This window comes from Aulonocara stuartgranti, assembly GCF_965226115.1.
Source record: "Aulonocara stuartgranti genome assembly, chromosome: 16".
NCBI lineage: Eukaryota > Metazoa > Chordata > Actinopteri > Cichliformes > Cichlidae > Aulonocara > Aulonocara stuartgranti.
In genome coordinates this window covers 16,084,719-16,104,112 of record NC_138952.1, presented here as the reverse complement: position 1 = coordinate 16,104,112, position 19,394 = coordinate 16,084,719, and the positions used below count along the sequence as shown (strand labels likewise).

At 42.1% G+C, this 19,394-nt stretch overlaps 1 protein-coding gene across 1 annotated transcript in view; it reads right to left on the bottom strand.

Annotated features, from left to right (window-relative positions):
- Positions 1-385: 385 nt before the first annotated feature.
- b3galt1b (UDP-Gal:betaGlcNAc beta 1,3-galactosyltransferase, polypeptide 1b) overlaps positions 386-19,394 on the bottom strand; it is a 62,428-nt gene continuing 43,419 nt past the window's right edge. The window contains exon 2 of the mRNA XM_082507538.1: positions 386-2,102. Coding sequence (XP_082363664.1) covers positions 885-1,871 — 987 coding nt within the window. The 5' untranslated portion in view covers positions 1,872-2,102 and the 3' untranslated portion in view covers positions 386-884. The remainder of the gene's footprint in view (positions 2,103-19,394) is intronic.

The following is a 19,394-nucleotide window of genomic DNA, read 5'->3' as shown; positions in this document are numbered from 1 at the left end:
GTGAGAAAACAACAAAATGCATCTAAAAACTGAAATATACAAACAGCTTTCTCAGAGAAAAAGGTGGTGAAATGAGGACAAAATGTAAACAATAACATCAGGAAAATTCGAGAAAAAAGACTGATTAACTGTGCGGGCTGATTAAAACCCAAACATTTGGCCTTATAAATTGTTTTCATGCCAAATTATCCTTTCAGCTTCTGTTAGATGATTGATAATTGACTGCAGCCTGTTTTCAGCTTTGTATGATTTAAAAGTGAGAGCACAGCATGCGACCTGGTTTCGCTTTTTTTCTAATTAGAGTTACATTTGCATTCTTATTGTAAAAGAACTCTTCTCTCAATTCTAAGAAACATTTTTGAAGTGCATCATACAGGGATCTAATCTATGGTAAGTAGATACTTTATTGATTTCCACATTTTTTTCTTTTGGCTTGCAATCTTAGAGAAGGTCAGGCTTGCTCGGTCAGCAGCTGGTAGAGATTCAGTGTCATGCTCAAGGACACTTTAGCATAGAAAATGTTGCCGACTCAAACTGTTAGGCCACACTAATTAATGCTTAACGCTGATTGACTTAATGCCTTTAAAGAATAGTCTACATAAATTGGACCTGGAGTATATGAACAAATTACTTTCACTAACAACACCCCATTTTAATTATGCATGAGAATACACACTTTACAAGCCCCGTGCATTCATTAACAATCATGAGGTGAGATATAGACGTAGATGGATGTTAATGGAAACGTCTGTCTTGAAATAGACTCGCAGCAGCCCTCTCGGTGTTTACATCATTCGGTGATAATACTTTAAATGGTGAAAAAGGCAAAGAAAAAGGGAAAAATAACGTGGTTTTTTTTGTTTTGTAAGTGTCTCTCGTGTCCCCTAACATCTCAAGTGTTTCTTGCTGGACATGTCATTCCAAATACGGTGCATCTCCTCCGGGGAGATCTGGTGGACGGTGATAACCCGCCTGTATCTGCAGAGGCTGTAAGCCATTTTCCAGTGATTAAAACCACTGTTCTGATAAGGGTGTATGCCCAGCTTTCGCAAACACAGTCCCACATAGACATCCTCCAGGTGCAACAGTCTTGTGTGTAATGAAGTCTTGTAGATTAGCTCAGCTACATCTGCTGAGAACACGTAGCCGGTGCCCGAGCAGAAAGGTGGGTATTTGCTTTCAGGATACAAGTCTCTGGGCATGTACCACTTGCTACGCATATCTCTAATGGGACCACCATTTATTACGTAGCCAGTGAAATATCTCCTCCTTGGTTTGGTGTTGGGTTTCAGGAGCTTGTAGATTAGATTGTCCATGTTGACAAAGATGTCACTGTCTGTCTTCATGACATACTGTGCTTTGGGGCAGAAAGTCGCCACCCAGCGCATTCCCATCATGGTCTTGAGGGTTAGATTGTGGTAGGAATCGATAAAGTCCTCCACCACGATGTCATGGAAGATTTGACTCTCCTGTTCCACCATCTGGTTCAGCACAGGGTCCGTGTTCCTGCCCAGCAGAAAGATCGTAAGGATGCGGACGTCGCCGAAGGTCGACTCATCGCCCCAGGTCTCTCTGATGGCCTGCCTCGCATCAAACTCTTTGTGGGTGGTGCTGATGAGAATGACCAGAAAGGGCGTGACGCTTTCGCATTTCTTGGGCTCATTGATGACAAACTCAAAGGCGTGTGGGTTAAGGGGGCGGGTGCGGATGTTGTTGAAGGTGATGTTTTTATGAGGTTTCACAGTCTTCCGTATAGGCACTGACATGTGGCCAACGTACGTGGACGTTGGGCGAGTTATGCTCAAGTACCACAGAGCGCTCGCCCAGCAGACCACTGTCAACAGGTATAAACATGACACTTTGGAAGGCATTATGCTGCATTTAGGTGTGTTTTAATGAGTAGGATCTCATAAGGCTTTCTTTCCATTAGTGACGTTTCACCTGGCGAGGCAGCATTAAGCTGCTCCAGCATGCGGTTTGACATTAATGGTCAGTAATGGATTACTTCAGACAGAAAGGATCTTTTTTGGATTTTAAAGCACTTTAAAACTGTTTGGACGTCTGCCTCCCTCTTTGTGACACTGCTGCTTCTCCATTTACATCTGAAAGAGAGCGAGAGAAAGAAAACATGAGTATAAAAAAAAGCATGTGTCCCTGAAAATCTTTAAATGAAGTTTGTTTCAATCAGCTGAACTCAGTAGAAGCATTTCCCACAGCGCAGACTTAGTTATCAAGAACAATTCAAATAAATGAGGAAATGCTGCTAAGCCGCTCAAAATCACTCACTAGATGATTTCTAATTTGTATCTTTGTAAATCAAGTTGGAGGACGAAAGAAAAGTACTTGGATGAACTCAATATCTAATAAAATAATATCACCGCAGCAAATATGTGGGATAAATTGCGAATCATCTGCCGTCTGGAAAAAGCAAATCATTGTCAGGCACGTTTATTTTCTGCATTGTTAAAACTCACTTATTATTCAGTGGGAACCCACATGAGTGTGAGGGTTTTGTGAATGCTGGGTATCAGGCTTGGTATAGATCGGGTGAAATGTTGTGATTGTGTGACTGTCACATTTTGAATTTCATGTATATTTGTTTAGCACATTAGTAAAAGTGTTCAGATCTCTTTTATTACTCAGGCCAAACGTAACTATTACTGATCAAGTACGACCTTAAAACCACAGGCAGATGAACTGAATAACATTTTGTCACAATGCAGTGCTCTGCTGGGAAACCTTGGGACCTGGCAGTCATTATGTAGGTGTTTCTTTAATACTCAGCATCCACTTAAAAATGTTGCAGACTAAGCTCCAGGGCAGCAACTTTCCCCAGGAGGACAATGCACCCACAAACACACCACAAACAGCCCAAGGCTAGGTCAGAGATGTTTCAGCTTCATGAGGGGACCTCGCCAACATGAGTCTGGTCATTGTAATGACTAATTGGAAAACTCTCCTACAAAGAAAGGCTTTGCACTAAGAATACAAAAGTGTGATAAAAGCAAAATGTACAACAGTATAGTTTAACACTATTCGATTATTACACAGTAGCAGCTTATCCACTGACACTAAAGCTCTAGTCCCCCTGAGAAGTGGAGGAAGGTGGATGGATGGTAGATATTCTTAGTACATCTCCAGCTGACAAGTATGGGTTGTTTATACAGCTCTTTTCTAGTCTTACTCACCACTGAAAGGACTGAAAGTACTTTAGATTACAACTCACATTTTTTAAATCATACATACAGGACGTTATACTATGCACTCCAAGTTCTTTACCCAGCTCATAGTTATGGCCAATTTAAAATAACTAATTAACCAAACATGTGTTTGGACTGTGTGAGGAAGTCAAGATACCCTTAGGAAACCCACACAGTGATGAGAAGACCAAGCAAACTCCACAAGCAAAAGCCTCAGCTGGAATTTCAAGAAATGTCATAATGGCCTGTTTGCCCAATGTTGCTAAGTTGTTCTAAATTGTGATGGAGCTTCTAAGGGTTAATGGGATATCGTGTTATTCTTGGTTTGAATATTAGTTTTTTTCACATGTTAATATTGGATTTAGCATTCTATTCTAAGTTGTATTAGTTTCCTCCCTCAGTGTTCCCCAGCTTCTTGTGTCAAATCCCTGTGGTCTTAGAGTTTGTTTACGTCCTGTTTCTACAGTCGCGTCTCTGTCAATCTGCTTCCTCTGTGTTCGTCTCTGTCTCCCGCGAGTCTCTTTGTCTCGCCTCTTTGTCTCGCCTCTGTCATCTCACTGTGTCCGTGTCTCAGTGCTAGTGAATTCCTGTTTTCTTTTTTCGTTTTGCGTGACAATCACTTGTCCTGTGTGTGTCGTGTTCAGTTTTGTTAGTCAGATTTAGTTCATCTGTGTTCCCTGGTGTATTTAATCTCCCTGAATTCCTTGTGTGTATTTAAGCCCTGTTTCCTTCTGTACATTGTCGCAATCTCCATCATTTTGCGTGTCTCCCTCATGTTTAAATCTCCTAGTTGATTATTTATTCCATTCCAAATTTCCTAGTTTGTAATTTTCCTTTAAGTCCAGCAATAAAGCTGCTTTTTTCAGTTCAGTTCTGCTTCAAGTCCTGCACATTGGGTCTATGCCTCAGCCTGCCACATACAGCGTTTGTTGAAAAGAACCCTCCTGCTGTGAGGATGTGAGGTGACAGTATGGTAGAAATATCAAGTGAACTGAGATGGAAGAAAAAAAAAACATATATGAATCTGTCCTTAGGTACAGCACACCTGTATAAAATTTTACTTCACGGGCACCAATACGGCTTACATAGTTGAGTGGGTGACCCACATATCAAAGATAACTGCAGAGGCAGAGACTATTTCCCTTCTCCCCACTTTACTGTCTACTCTCTGCACTACACTTAAGAATAAAGACTGAAAACGCCAAAAAAATACAACTTTAAACATTTACTTCAGGACATCCGATCACTTTTTTTGTCTAAGCAGACAAAACAATAACACCTTTCATTCACTTTATTACTGTAACCTGAATTAAATACTCGTGCCTGCATATCACTGAGCAACAGATCTTGTGCAATAATCTAAAAGACAGCATTTTCAGCATTCAGTACATCATCCCAGTGTGGAGGTTGACATTTCACAAGAGTAGAAAAATGCCCTTTAAAAAAAACAAAACAGAAAAAAACTCAACCAAAAAGCAAAAGTATGCTTTACAATCTCTCTTCTTCTGGGGCTCAAAAGAGCTCTGGGGTTGGCAGGATTCTGCAGCGCGATATGGTGACACAAAGGAAACACTGTGCCATGATAGGACCCTCCCCTGGGATGCCCCCTCCCCTGTTTTGTTCTGTGCTGCACAGCTATACAGTCTTCCTGCCACAGATGTCTTTCGCTTGTTTATTTTCTGAGCAGTCATTCTGCTGCGTGGACGCTGAGATGGAATTTGGCTGTCCTTTTGCACAGGTGGCTGAGCTCCCTATAAAGGATATGTTAACATGTAGATCATGTCTCACAGCTTTTTGAAGCTCTCGCTGACTTTTCTTTTTGTTCAAGGTAGATCACACTACGCATTTCACAGGAGAATGGCCAAAATGCAGTAAAGCCCTATATACCCATCTTCAAAGCTGGAAAGCAGTGTTACGGCGCCAGATCCGCGGCCCCGAACCGTAGTAAGGAAACCTCTGGCAGTTACTTGAAGGCTCCGTGACTTGCTCGTAGCCAGGTGTTTTGTTCCAAAAAGTGATTTCCAATGTTTCCGTGTATTTTTTATGTGTAATATCTTTACGTATGTTGGTAAATAGACTTCGGTGAACAGCGTTTACAAAGGGGTTATATATAGAGTTAAAAAATTATCTGTTTTTTCAAGTATCTTTACAACTCTGTGTTATTGTACTTACATTATAACCAATCCGGTCCTTTATCCCCACTTAAAATATTTTTACAGAACTATTGTAATATTTGCTGCCATTTCTGCTGTGCTCTTGGCCAACTTACTCTTACAAAAGACATTTTTTGTCAGGGTCCTGGGACTGGGCGACCCAGGATCCCTGAGCAGTCATGTATCATATTATTATTATGATTATTATATGTATTTTGGTATTGCTGCTGCTCTCCTCCATGATTGTAGATGTGAGTGTGTGTGTTTATGTCTGCGGGGATGCTTGGAGGATGGAGCTCAGCCACCTGCAGGCCTGAGGGGTGTGGCCCTGCGGAAGGACTGGCCACACCCGAAGCCACACACCTGCCGCTGATCAGGGCTCGTCGGGGGAGCTACTTAGGAGAGTCTTGGAGCTCCCACCGACGCGGGATCATTCCATGAGACTCCACGTTAGTCTTCTGCTTAGCTAAAGTCTGAGTGTAAGCCTACTGGAATTAAGTGTCTTGACGGCTGCCTCTGTCATTTTCCCCTCAGGAGGAGCGTGGAACCTCGGAGGGCAGCAGGCACGGGGTGTGTGTGGACACACGGCAGTGGAGAACACGGAGCACGGACTTTTGGGAAGACACGACACGGGAGTCACGGGAGAGCACGGGGATTTACTGTTATTGTTTCCATCACTGTAAATAAACGCACTGTTTATACACAGAGTACCGCGCCTGGGTCCTCTTTCCCCACACATCCCCACGGTCTGCCAGCCAGACCGTGACAGAATGATCCCGCCACGCATGGACCCAGCGGTCTCGGAGGAGAGGCTCAGGAGGGAGGTTATGGACAGGGTTTACAGACTCTGTGAGTCATGGTGGGAGAAGCCCGCGGAGGGTTTGCGTCGCGCCGTGGAGAGGCGGCTGCAGGACACGCTTTTTAAATCTCCCTGGCTGGTTGACGACCTTAATCCAGTCGTCTTGGACTTCCTGCTTTCGACCCTCCACCTCCACTCTCCTCCTCAGGTGGTGGGGTTAAAAGCCATCGAGGCGATCCTGGAGGGAAATCCCTACCTCGGCCAGCTCAAGGGAGTTTCCGCCTGCCTTTGCACCCTGCCGGGGTGCAAAGGCCGGGGGGTAGTGCCGGGGGGTAGTGCAAGCTCGGGAATCCACAGACTTCGGCCAGCAGCAGCAGGAGCTCAGCGAGCCGGAGGAGCTCAGCATGCCCGAGCAGGAGCTCAGCGAGCCGGAGGAGCCCGCACCGCCAGCTGAGGAGCTCAGCGAGCCGGAGGAGCTCATCATGCCCGAGCAGGAGCTCAGCGAGCCGGAGGAGCCCGCACCGCCAGCTGAGGAGCTCAGCGAGCCGGAGGAGCTCATCATGCCCGAGCAGGAGCTCAGCGAGCCGGAGGAGCCCGCACTGCCAGCTGAGGAGCTCTCGCTGCCGGCCGAGGAGGAGCTCTCGCTGCCGGCCGAGGAGGAGCTCTCGCTGCCGGCCGAGGAGGAGCTCTCGCTGCCGGAGCTCTCGCTGCCGGCCGAGGAGGAGCTCTCGCTGCCGGAGCTCTCGCTGCCGGCCGAGGAGGAGCTCTCGCTGCCGGAGCTCTCGCTGCCGGCCGAGGAGGAGCTCTCGCTGCCGGCCGAGGAGGGTCCCGCTCAGCCGGAGGTCAGCGGACCGGAGGGACCTCCACGTCTTTATTTTTAATGTTAATGAGATTTTTTTAACTGCATAAATAAAGGTTTTAAGTCACTGCCAAAAACTGATTACGCCTTGTTACACGAATGTTGTTTGTGGCTCAGTGTGACTTTGTGTCATCCATGAGGGATGCATTTGACACATGTTTCACATATTATAGCCCAACAAGTTGCTTATAGCAGTTCAAATACGAGCAATCACTTTTTGGCAAATACCGGAAATCAGTTTTTGGCAGACAATCACTTTTTGGCACTACCGGCAGCTTGCTTACTGTACAGGTCAACTCCACTAGTGAAAAGATGAAAAGAGGCGTGGGAAAACTGCTTCACTGAACTTTATTTCTTCTCCAAGGCACGAACACCGCGTATAGTGGGCTGAAAACAGTTTACTCACAGCGAGCATCACCGACACACTCTGGCTGCCGAGGAAGTTTTTATATTTCTTTTACTACTTTTCTTTACATCCCTTTTTCTCTCTCTCTTCACACACCCACACGGGCGGTCCCGCTACACACATCCCGAATACATTTCCCATCAGGCTTCATCCTTAAAGCGCCATGCCTGTAACAGCAGCCTGAGCAGACAAATATAGCCATAATGACATGACTTTAATTCCATTTACCAATAGAGCGTAATTACCTGCAGTCTATACCCTCATACAAAAGGACTCTGTTAGACTAAAAGACAACTGAGCCACAACAAAGACCACACTTGCAAAACAATGTATTTTCCTTTGTAGAAAATAAAGCACTAATTCATCTGATAGATTAAGGAAGATAAGCCTGTGAGAAATCGGCGCTATAAATGAATCAATAACAATTTTTTTTGTTTAAGCTCTGTGTGAGGGAAAACAAACTGTAGACAAACAGTGTCACGAATTGGATATTATGGTCAAAAATGAATGTTTATGATATAAACAAGACTTACAAAAAAAAACAACAACCCAAAATGCAATGATAAAAAAGTAAAATTCATTTATAATGCTGTTTATTCTGTATATTGTTTTCAGCAAACTAATTAAATTTATGCTCAAAGTACAGGTGCATGCAGGTGGCAAAAGAGGTTGCAATCGTAGTTGTTCAAAAGAACAACTGCACAGTTATTTACAATATGCACTTTATTGACACAATAACACAGTTATCGCCAATACACGGCTGTGTTGACATCCCTACTTTATAGGGGCAGATCATCACTTCGAGGCTATCTTAAAAAATGTGTTTACTCCTCACTTTCCCCTTGTGTCTTCCAGCCAAACTTATTTCTCACAATATTGGCCTGGTCCTCTTGTGAAATGGCTGTTATATCTCATTGGATTTACAGTGGTAAACAGTTGTTCCCTTTAATAACACTTTACTCAGACACGAGAAATACACAGAGGCGTCAATATGTTCTCGTCCCAGAGGAGGGATGAGGGTCATGCACAGGGAAGACAGTATAACAAGGCCAGGAACGAGGAATGGCTGTTTACTCTGGGGCTAATGGCGCAGTGAAAACAAAGAGCTGCACAAACACAAGGCCCATGTAGACTTGCTCAGATGCATAATATATATAACAGCAGGCTGATAGAAAGCTGACACCTGAGTCTGATACCTTAAAATTTTATTCTCCAGACTGAAGCAAAGTCTACCAGACAAATGAGGCAGTGATTATGTGATTGTTCATTTCACTGTAAAGCATAACCTCCAACGGCTTTTCAGAATAAAAATGTCTAAGCTGGTCTGCATCTCTTACATACCTGCACAGGATGAGATTAAATGACTAGTAAATCTGTCCCTGAGTCAGACTGATACGGGAGAAATTGCTTTTTAATACTAGTGAAAGAGTCAGGCATGAATTTAGGATTCTGAATGGCAAAACAAAAGAGACTGAATTTTATAATGCCTTGTTGCTCTACGGTTTGATAGTGTTTTAACCAACTGATAAATCACTTGTGTGCTGATGATGGTTGGGATGATTGTGCATCATTTAATCCACCTTTGTGGCTGAGATTAAAAAATATATATGTACAAACAGCCAGTTTTCTTAGCCTGTAGTAAACTGCTGCACAGGTGATAGGCATGCAGATGTTAGGCCTGATTGTTAAACACAATCCAACCAAAGCACAATCTAATCTTAACGATCTTAATGAGACCCAGGGCAATTATATGCTTTCTGCTCTACTGCAACTTCTTCAGCAACAGTTTCTAGAGAACATTTTGCTTTCATAAGCCAAAGTGGTAAGATAAATATTTAATAAAATAAATATTTTAAAGAAGAGTAAGAGTAAAATGCAGTATATATAGTGTGCTTTTCTACTCAATAAACCCCAGAGACTGTTATAAGACTGTTGTGACATGATGCTTAAAAGTCATATTAACAAACTTAAGTATCCACTTGTAACTTTAACATATATTGACAGATTGTCCTACAATTATGTTTCTCAAATGGTTGCTCGAGGAAGTGATCATATCAAGGTTGACCCTGGAGAGGATCTAATGCTTTTATTTAGATTGTAACATAGCCCAAATGCACAGCAAAAGTAACAAATCTAAAACATAGAAGCTTCTCAAGGTGAACACAGAGGGATGGATGACCCCTGCTGTTTGGATATTTAATTTAAAAAAGTAATTCTTTCAGAGAGTGTTGTTAGAGAGTGTAATTCACAAGTTTGTTGTTTTTCTTTCTGCCTAGCAAGCAGATAACTGAAGAACTTTTGCTATGCAGGTAACCACATAATTGCAAATGTAATATAATGACTGAATTTATTACAGTAATGCGTTACATTTATGCGATACAGAAGAGTAAGGGAGAGACAGGACTATTTATACTCAAAGAGCTGATCTGGGAAAGGCCAACGGGTGATGTTCACGAGACACAGGTGAAGTAATCGGGACAATTGGGGGAGTGAACATGCTCTGAACATGCATACAATCAGCTGGAGACATGATGGCTGAGTAGTGACTCCAGTTTTACTTCTTTGAAGTCCATTTGAAGCCTGCTCCGTGTGAGCATGCATTGTAATGTAAAACCACTGCGGATGGGTCCACCTGGCCACAAAAAATTGCCAGGCATGCAAGTACACTATATATACCACATACACAAAGACATGGGACCACACGTGATAATCTTTCAGTTCAGGTGCGTTCAGTCCCATTACCACACGCATATAAAATCAAGCACCTGGCCGTGCAGTCGGCCTCTACAAGCATTTTGTGAAAGAATAGCTCAGTCTAAAGAGCTACATGAATTCGATCATGGTACTGTAACAGTTAGTTCAAAAGTCTTCCCTTCTTCCCTCTGTGATCAGCAGTCAGCGGTTTTATTGGAAACAAGGAGGCTTTACAGTAGAAACCACAGCAAATCAGCCACGAAGCGGCAGACAGCCTAAAGAAAGACTACAGGGAGTGCAGAATTATTAGGCAAGTTGTATTTTTGAGGAATAATTTTATTATTGAACAACAACCATGTTCTCAATGAACCCAAAAAACTCATTAACATCAAAGCTGAATGTTTTTGGAAGTAGTTTTTAGTTTGTTTTTAGTTTTAGCTATTTTAGGGGGATATCTGTGTGTGCAGGTGACTATTACTGTGCATAATTATTAGGCAACTTAACAAAAAACAAATACAGTGGAGCAAAAAAGTATTTAGTCAGCCACCGATTGTGCAAGTTCCCCCACTTAAAATGATGACAGAGGTCAGTAATTTGCACCAGAGGTACACTTCAACTGTGAGAGACAGAATGTGAAAAAAAAAATCCATGAATCCACATGGTAGGATTTGTAAAGAATTTATTCGTAAATCAGGGTGGAAAATAAGTATTTGGTCACCTCAAACAAGGAAAATCTCTGGCTCTCACAGACCTGTAACGTCTTCTGTAAGAAGCTTTTCTGTCCCCCACTCGTTACCTGTATGAATGGCACCTGTTTGAACTCATCATCTGTATAAAAGACACCTGTCCACAGCCTCAAACAGTCAGACTCCAAACTCCGCCATGGCCAAGACCAAAGAGCTTTCGAAGGACACCAGGAAAAAGTATTGTAGACCTGCACCAGACTGAGAAGAGTGAATCTACAATAGGCAAGCAGCTTGGTGTGAAAAAATCAACTGTGGGAGCAATCATCAGAAAATGGAAGACATACAAGACCACTGATAATCTCCCTCGATCTGGGGCTCCACGCAAGATCTCATCCCGTGGGGTCAAAATGATCATGAGAACGGTGAGCAAAGATCCCAGAACCACACGGGGGGACCTGGTGAATGACCTGCAGAGAGCTGGGACCAAAGTAACAAAGGTCACCATCAGTAACACACTACAACGGCAGGGAATCAAATCCCGCAGTGCCAGACGTGTTCCGCTGCTGAAGCCAGTGCATGTCCAGGCCCGTCTGAAGTTTGCCAGAGAGCACATGGATGATACAGCAGAGGATTGGGAGAATGTCATGTGGTCAGATGAAACCAAAGTAGAACTTTTTGGTATAAACCCAACTCGTCGTGTTTGGAGGAAGAAGAATACTGAGTTGCATCCCAAGAACACCATACCTACTGTGAAGCATGGGGGTGGAAACATCATGCTATGGGGCTGTTTTTCTGCCAAGGGGACAGGACGACTGATCCGTGTTAAGGACAGAATGAATGGGGCCATGTATCGTGAGATTTTGAGCCAAAACCTCCTTCCATCAGTGAGAACTTTGAAGATGAAACGAGGCTGGGTCTTCCAACATGACAATGATCCAAAACACACCGCCCGGGCAACAAAGGAGTGGCTCCGTAAGAAGTCCTGGAGTGGCCTAGCCAGTCTCCAGACCTCAACCCCATAGAAAATCTGTGGCGGGAGTTGAAAGTCCGTGTTGCTCGACAGCCCCAAAACATCACTGCTCTCGAGAAGATCTGCATGGAGGAATGGGCCAAAATACCAGCTACTGTGTGTGCAAACCTGGTAAAGACCTATAGTAAACGTTTGAGCTCTGTTATTGCCAACAAAGGTTATGTTACAAAGTATTGAGTTGTATTTTTGTTATTGACCAAATACTTATTTTCCACCCTGATTTACGAATAAATTCTTTACAAATCCTACCATGTGGATTCATGGATTTTTTTTTTTTCACATTCTGTCTCTCACAGTTGAAGTGTACCTCTGGTGCAAATTACTGACCTCTGTCATCATTTTAGGTGGGGGAACATGCACAATCGATTTTTTTGATCTGTTCACCTTCAACATTGCGTGCAGCAGCAACCACAGCCTCCCAGACACTGTTCAGAGAGGTGTACTGTTTTCCCTCCTTGTAAATCTCACATTTGATGATGGACCACAGGTTCTCAATGGGGTTCAGATCAGGTGAACAAGGAGGCCATGTCATTAGTTTTTCTTCCTTTATACCCTTTCTTGCCAGCCACGCTGTGGAGTACTTGGACGCGTGTGATGGAGCATTGTCCTGCATGAAAATCATGTTTTTCTTGAAGGATGCAGACTTCTTCCTGTACCACTGCTTGAAGAAGGTGTCTTCCAGAAACTGGCAGTAGGACTGGGAGTTGAACTTGACTCCATCCTCAACCCGAAAAGGCCCCACAAGCTCATCTTTGATGATACCAGCCCAAACCAGTACTCCACCTCCACCTTGCTGGCGTCTGAGTCGGACTGGAGCTCTCTGCCCTTTACCAATCCAGCCACGGGCCCATCCATCTGGCCCATCAAGACTCACTCTCATTTCATCAGTCCATAAAACCTTAGAAAAACCAGTCTTGAGATATTTCTTGGCCCAGTCTTGACATTTCAGCTTGTGTGTCTTGTTCAGTGGTGGTCGTCTTTCAGCCTTTCTTACCTTGGCCATGTGTCTGAGTATTGCACACCTTGTGCTTTTGGGCACTCCAGTGATGTTGCAGCTCTGAAATATGGCCAAACTGGTGGCAAGTGGCATCTTGGCAGCTGCACGCTTGACTTTTCTCAGTTCATGGGCAGTTATTTTGTGCCTTGGTTTTTCCACACGCTTCTTGCGACCCTGTTGACTATTTTGAATGAAACGCTTGATTGTTCGAAGATCACGCTTCAGAAGCTTTGCAATTTTGAGACTGCTGCATCCCTCTGCAAGATATCTCACTATTTTTGACTTTTCTGTGCCTGTCAAGTCCTTCTTTTGACCCATTTTGCCAAAGGAAAGGACATTGCCTAATAATTATGCACACCTGATATAGGGTGTTGATGTCATTAGACCACACCCCTTCTCATTACAGAGATGCACATCACCTAATATGCTTAGTTGGTAGTAGGCTTTCGAGCCTATACAGCTTGGAGTAAGACAACATGCATGAAGAGGATGATGTGGACAAAATACTCATTTGCCTAGTAAGGCTGATTCAAATCTCCTCTGATGTTAACATCAGCACAGAAAAACCTGTGCTGGGAGTTTCATGGCATTGGTTTCCATATATGAGCATCTCCTGCAGGTATGATACAGTATAGTGTATAATCAACTGATCTAACTGACTAAAATTGGACTAGTCTAAAGCAGCATTTTAGGCCTAAAAGCACCTGCCAAGTTTGAGACAAGGTGTCCGACAAGGTATCAGGTCTAAAGATAATGAAAAATGGATTTTAATCATGGGTGAGATCAGGATCCAATCACTGTACCAACAATATGAAGAAAAGTAATATTGAAGATGATGAGCACCATCTTTTAGATTGATACAGTTTATCCATATGAGTGAAGCCATATGTGGGTGTCTCTGCTTTTGTTTCTCTTGCTATAGCACAGAGCAGAGCCTCCAAGTGCGTTCCCAGACCTTTGCAGCGCTATTATTTCAAGCATTCTCCATAGCATAGGATGTCACACTGTCACAAATGAAATTTCCCATTCTGTGTGAACAGATTGGCCCAGTTGGCAGCAAGATGGTAAAATAAAATGGTCTATAAGGAAGGAACAGGTGCACACAGCTTCGTGTTTAGGCACTGAACCTTTAGGACACGAAGCACGACAGAAACACAACAGGGAGGGGAACGGAGAGGGTGGCGGGGGGCATAATTAGCCTATACTACCAGAAGAGATTCAATTTATCGTGATTTATTATATCGCAACCAGTAAAATTGTATGAGGAGCAGGGCACAAAGACATTCATTCATCAACACGACATTTCTTTCTGCGAGCGTCTAGGTTGACTGTTTGGTGGACTAGTTTCTAAAAAGGGCTATTACGCACTCCTCTGCACACAACAAAAATGTTTTGATTCATGGCCCCGTGACCATCTGTAGACAGGTCTCTAAAGTGTTTTTCCAATACCGACGTCTCAGAGCTAATAGATTGCCAGATTGAATTAACTGGTTCGTACAAAGCTGGAGTATTAAGGAGGGCCTGTGCCAAAAATTTAAATTGATTACTTTGGGTTTCATTTGACTTGACACTTTCGAAAATTGCTAGTTATGCTTTTAATGATATGTCATTCTAATGGCAGGACTTTGGACATAATAATATTATAATACATGCTTTACATTTTAATAAGAACATGCTCCTGCTTCTTATTTATTGTTGGTTTTATGAAGGTTGGACTCTCCTTGTCCTGACCTGGCTAGTAACAAATTAAATGATACAGCTAATGAAATTCTGGTGACAGGACCGCCTGATGAAGCGGAGATGTGAGAAAAAAATAATACGACTATTGTAGCACAGCAAGTGGTAAAACCTTAAATCTTCCCGCCCAGCAGTTTATTGGCAAAAGCCACATTTGCTTGCTTGTAACTGAGACTTCATCATCCTTGGAAAAAATGGAAGAGTGACCATGCACTCGTTTCAGGACTATTTATGTTTTCCCCAATTGAACCTCCACATTTTATGAGCCTTTTTTCTGGTTTTATTAAACATAAATCAAGCAAAAAGCTCCGCTGAAAAGACTTTTTGTCAACTATAACACTGGAACCCTTAAACATGAATGAGCCTATAAAGCTTTTTCATCACTCCGTCTCTATAAATGTTACATTGCAGAAAACTGTTGTGTACTGTAAGAGCTGCTCTTCTGGAAACACAGATGGCTTTAGTATATCAAGGGAGAAAACACAGACCTCTACTGAATAATGTGGCAACAGCGATGACAACAGGCTTTAAATAAAACCACTGAATATGTAGAGCCAGTTCTTTTTGCTTTGCTAAGCTAGCTTTCCTGTTTTGATGCTAACAGATAAAGTGCATACATTATGAAGTTGTAATCACTCATCACGGATCATTCTGAACAGCAAGTTTGATACGAAATGAAATCACATAACTAGAATTGATCTTCTACTATGAAATAAAAGAGTTATAAAATATGATTTTGAAATTAAAAAGCTTTGAAAATTAAACTTTGTAATTAAAAACATGCTGCAACAGTGGCACAGAAAAACTTTTCTTTAAAAATAAAATGTCACTTTGGGTTCACCTTCTCTTAATATAAGATAAGATAACAGAAGAAATACATTGGGAAAGTTGCATGCTCTAATTTGCACTCATCTGTTTGTTTATTCATATGTGAGTTAATGCAAATATCCAATTTCAGAAACCGCAGATCTGGGATTTCCCCACACAACCACCTCTGGGGTTCACAGAGAATAGCCTTAAAAAAATATCCAGTACGCAGCAGTTCTGTAGATGAAAGTGCTCTCCCTGTTAATGGCAGAGGAGAATGGCCAGGCTGCTTTGTTCTGATAGGAAGGACTACTCTGACCACAGAAGACCACACCGAGTGCCTCTCCTGTCAGCTGAGAAAGGAAACAGTTTAAACAGGCTCTACAAAAATGGACAACAGAAGATGAGCCCTTTAAAGCCTGAACCATGAAATAATTGCCAGAGATTTCAATATTTATTTTCTTTTGAAAAAAGTGTGTATTTATTCAACCTTCTGATTAAATGAAACAAATAAATAAATATTAATTTGAATATGTGAGTTTACATTTTTATAGTATTTGTTACTTTTTTGGGGGGTTTTTTGGGGCAAAAAAAAAAATCGGTGATCATGTAGAAGTCTTAAAAAACTCACAAAAACTCATGTATCAAATATCACTTGGTTTTAAAGAGTTAGAAGAATGTTGCCTGGTCTGATGAGCTATGATTTCTGCTCTAACATTCCGATGGTGGAGCAGAACTTGGCATTGGTCAGGGGTTCAGACTTTTAATGGTGTGGGGGATATTTTCCTGGCACACTCTGGGCCTCTTACTACAACTTACGTGAGTATTGTTGCCGGCCCTGTCCATCCCTTTATGCACACAGTGTACCCATTTTATGATGGCTACTATCAGCAGGATAATACGCCATGTCACAGAGCTCAAATCATTTCAAATTGAGATTAGAGAGCAGCAACCAAGACTCAGTCACTGAACTGACCTGGTCTCTGTGTCCCTTATCTGTTAAATAAATCTATAGTGTGAAAGCCAAAAAATCAGTTTCACCTGAGGCTAAGCAAGCTGATGAGCTCCTGCGGGTCAACCTCAGTGCAATAACTGCTAAATGAGGTGTCAGGAACTGATTTTTAACCTAAAAAAAAAACGTTTTTTTTTGGTCAAATAAAGTATATACATGCATATAGCAAATAATACATAGAGGGAGAGGATTTAAAATCAGATGAACACAACAATCAGATTCTCTATTTCCCACAGACTCTCGCCTTTATTGCTTCCTGACTGAAATATTAGTGGGATGCTGTCATTTGCATATTTTATGCTTAGGGCTTCATCTAAATTGTGTTCTGCTATTATAGCAAGCCAAACACTGGGGGGAAATCTATACAGGCAATCAAATAAGTGATGCAACATTAAGCTGAATGAAAACTTTTGATAAATTCAAAACATAAACAGGATTCACTGTTACTTTATTCAGAAGAGGAGAGATGATATCGTATGGGTATATTCTTAACTTGAAGTAAATGAATATATTGTTGTGTACTGTATTTATTCTTATTGTATTCTAATTTTTGCGTCATAACTTTTGCACTGTCCACTTCCTGCTGTGACAAAACAAATTTCCCACGTGTGGGACTAATAAAGGTTATCTTATCTTATCTTATCTTATCTTATATTAACAAATACTAATAAGACTAACTGATGATGATTAAATATACAATGTAAATGAGAGCTTGTTTTAAAATTTGAGAGGCAGAAGACACAAAACAGACAGGCGGATATGTGTTTTTCCCCATCTGCGTTATTAAGCTACCATTCCACTGGCTTGCTCCAGGTGAAATTACCAGCCTGTTTAAGCCGGCAACATTCACGGTGGCTGACTTAACCAGATACCTTATTTTGTCTACGTCTGTCCAATCTTGAGAATTAAAACTACTCAAAATTAATTGGCCATCAGCAAGTGTGATCATCTTTACAAAAGCAGATGTTTTGTCAGTTGTCTGTGCTGGTTTGGAGCATTTACGTGTGTACTAACGCAATGCCAAGGACAAAAGACATCAACAAAGATGTTCGTGAAACAACTGTGGCTGCCTATCAATCTGGGAAGGGTTATAAGGTCATTTCCAAACAATTTAAAGTCCATCATTTCACAGTGAGCAAGATTCACAAGTGGAAGCCATTGAAAACTGCAGCCAATCTTCCCAGCAGTGGACGTCTCAGCAAATTCACCCCAAGGTCAGAACATGCAATGCTCAGTCTGCAAAAAAAGCTCAAGAGTTACATAGTAAATGTTAAAATTCAGGACAATAAAATCTGAAAAGATACTGAACAAGTATTCTATGTTTGCAAGGGTTGTGAGAACAATGCCTCTTTTCTCCATAAAGAACACAGAAGCGTGGCTTAAGTTTACAAAGCTGCATCTGAACAAACCAAATGACTTCTGCAACAATGTCGTTTGGACACACGATACCAAAGTGGAGACGTCTGGCCATAATACAGCACCACATTTGACAAACTCTAAATATCAACTTTCAACCCTGGTGGTAGAGGAGCCACAGGACCCTGGCACCTTGAAAACTTTCTTTTTCACACGACTATGTGCTGCGAGACAAACAGAGCAATCATAGTAACTGCAAGTAACCCTGTGCCCTTAATTATATTCCCGTATTGTTTGCCATTATTGCATGATGGGGTGGCATTGTGGTGCAGCTGTTAGCATCATTACTTTACAGCAAGAAGATCTTGGGTTCAAATCCATGGCTGACGTTTGCATGGTCTCCTTGTGTCTGTTGCTACTTTGGCTTCCTCCCATAGCCCCAAAACATGCATGGGTGCATGGGGTTAAGCTAACTGATGTTTCTAAATCGGCCATAGGTGTGAATATGACTGGGAATGGTTCTGTCTCTGTGTTAGCTCTGCAATAGTCTGATGAACTGCCATGGTGTACCCCGTCTCTGACCCTGTGACTGCTAGGTTAGCCTCTAGCCCCCTCCGTGACCCTGAATTGAAGACGAGGAAATCGATATTTCTTTTTTATACTTGCCAAATCATATAGTGTTCAGAGTTGGCCCTGAACACTGAACACTTTTAGTACACCATAAGACATTATGTGTACAACATTAGGTATATGAAGTGGATACTGTTCAAGTGAATTTCATGAGAAAAACGACAAGCATTGAAAAAAAGGCTCCACTGAATATTATCCAAGCAGCAATTATACTGCCTCAAAACATACTTAAAAAACCCGAGCTAAGTAGAAATATATAAATACAGTTTCCAGGAAACATAACCATGTTTTTTTTTTCTGTCTTGTGCTGCGCTTTTGTTTTTGTTATATTTTGCATAACAGTTAATTCCAGTGCAACTAATTGTTTGCTTGCATGAGGTTGTCCTCGAGCATCTCCACTCCTCTGGGACACAAATGTACCTATTAACAAGCCGGAACATGAAGCTTTCCAAGGGATCCACCTTCAGACACAGAAACTATTGCTGGGGCTGTAAATAAACCATTAGCGGTGTCGGAAACAATAAGATTCATTTCCAAGTTTCACCCTGACTTGACAGGCAGGCATGTACTCAGTGCAAGAAGCGTAATAGCGCTGACACAGGAACGACAGGTGGGATGAAGATTTAAAGTTTCCGACTCAGTGGGTACTTCTGGGACTCTTCTCTGCTATCGGGTGTTAGCAATGAGGTTGATTTGAATATTTTAAAAGCAGAGCAAACACAAAAAATCAACTGGGGGCTTCTGTTTTCTCTCAAAACAAATGCTGGCCACTGCCCACCTTTGTTGGTTCCCTTCAACAAAAGGCACCCAGTGCAGCATGCAACACACAGAATATAAAATGGTCTGCTTTACAGCTTGGAAAGGACATGCTGTCGTGGTGCAGCTCCTTGCCAGTTTTAATCTGTCAACCACCTCATCAATATTTGAAACAACTTTCAAAACTTAGAGCAAACAATGACTTGCAGAAAGCTTTCTAAATTCACAGCTCACTTTTACACCTGTAATTCATCCCAGAAATGTTTTTACAG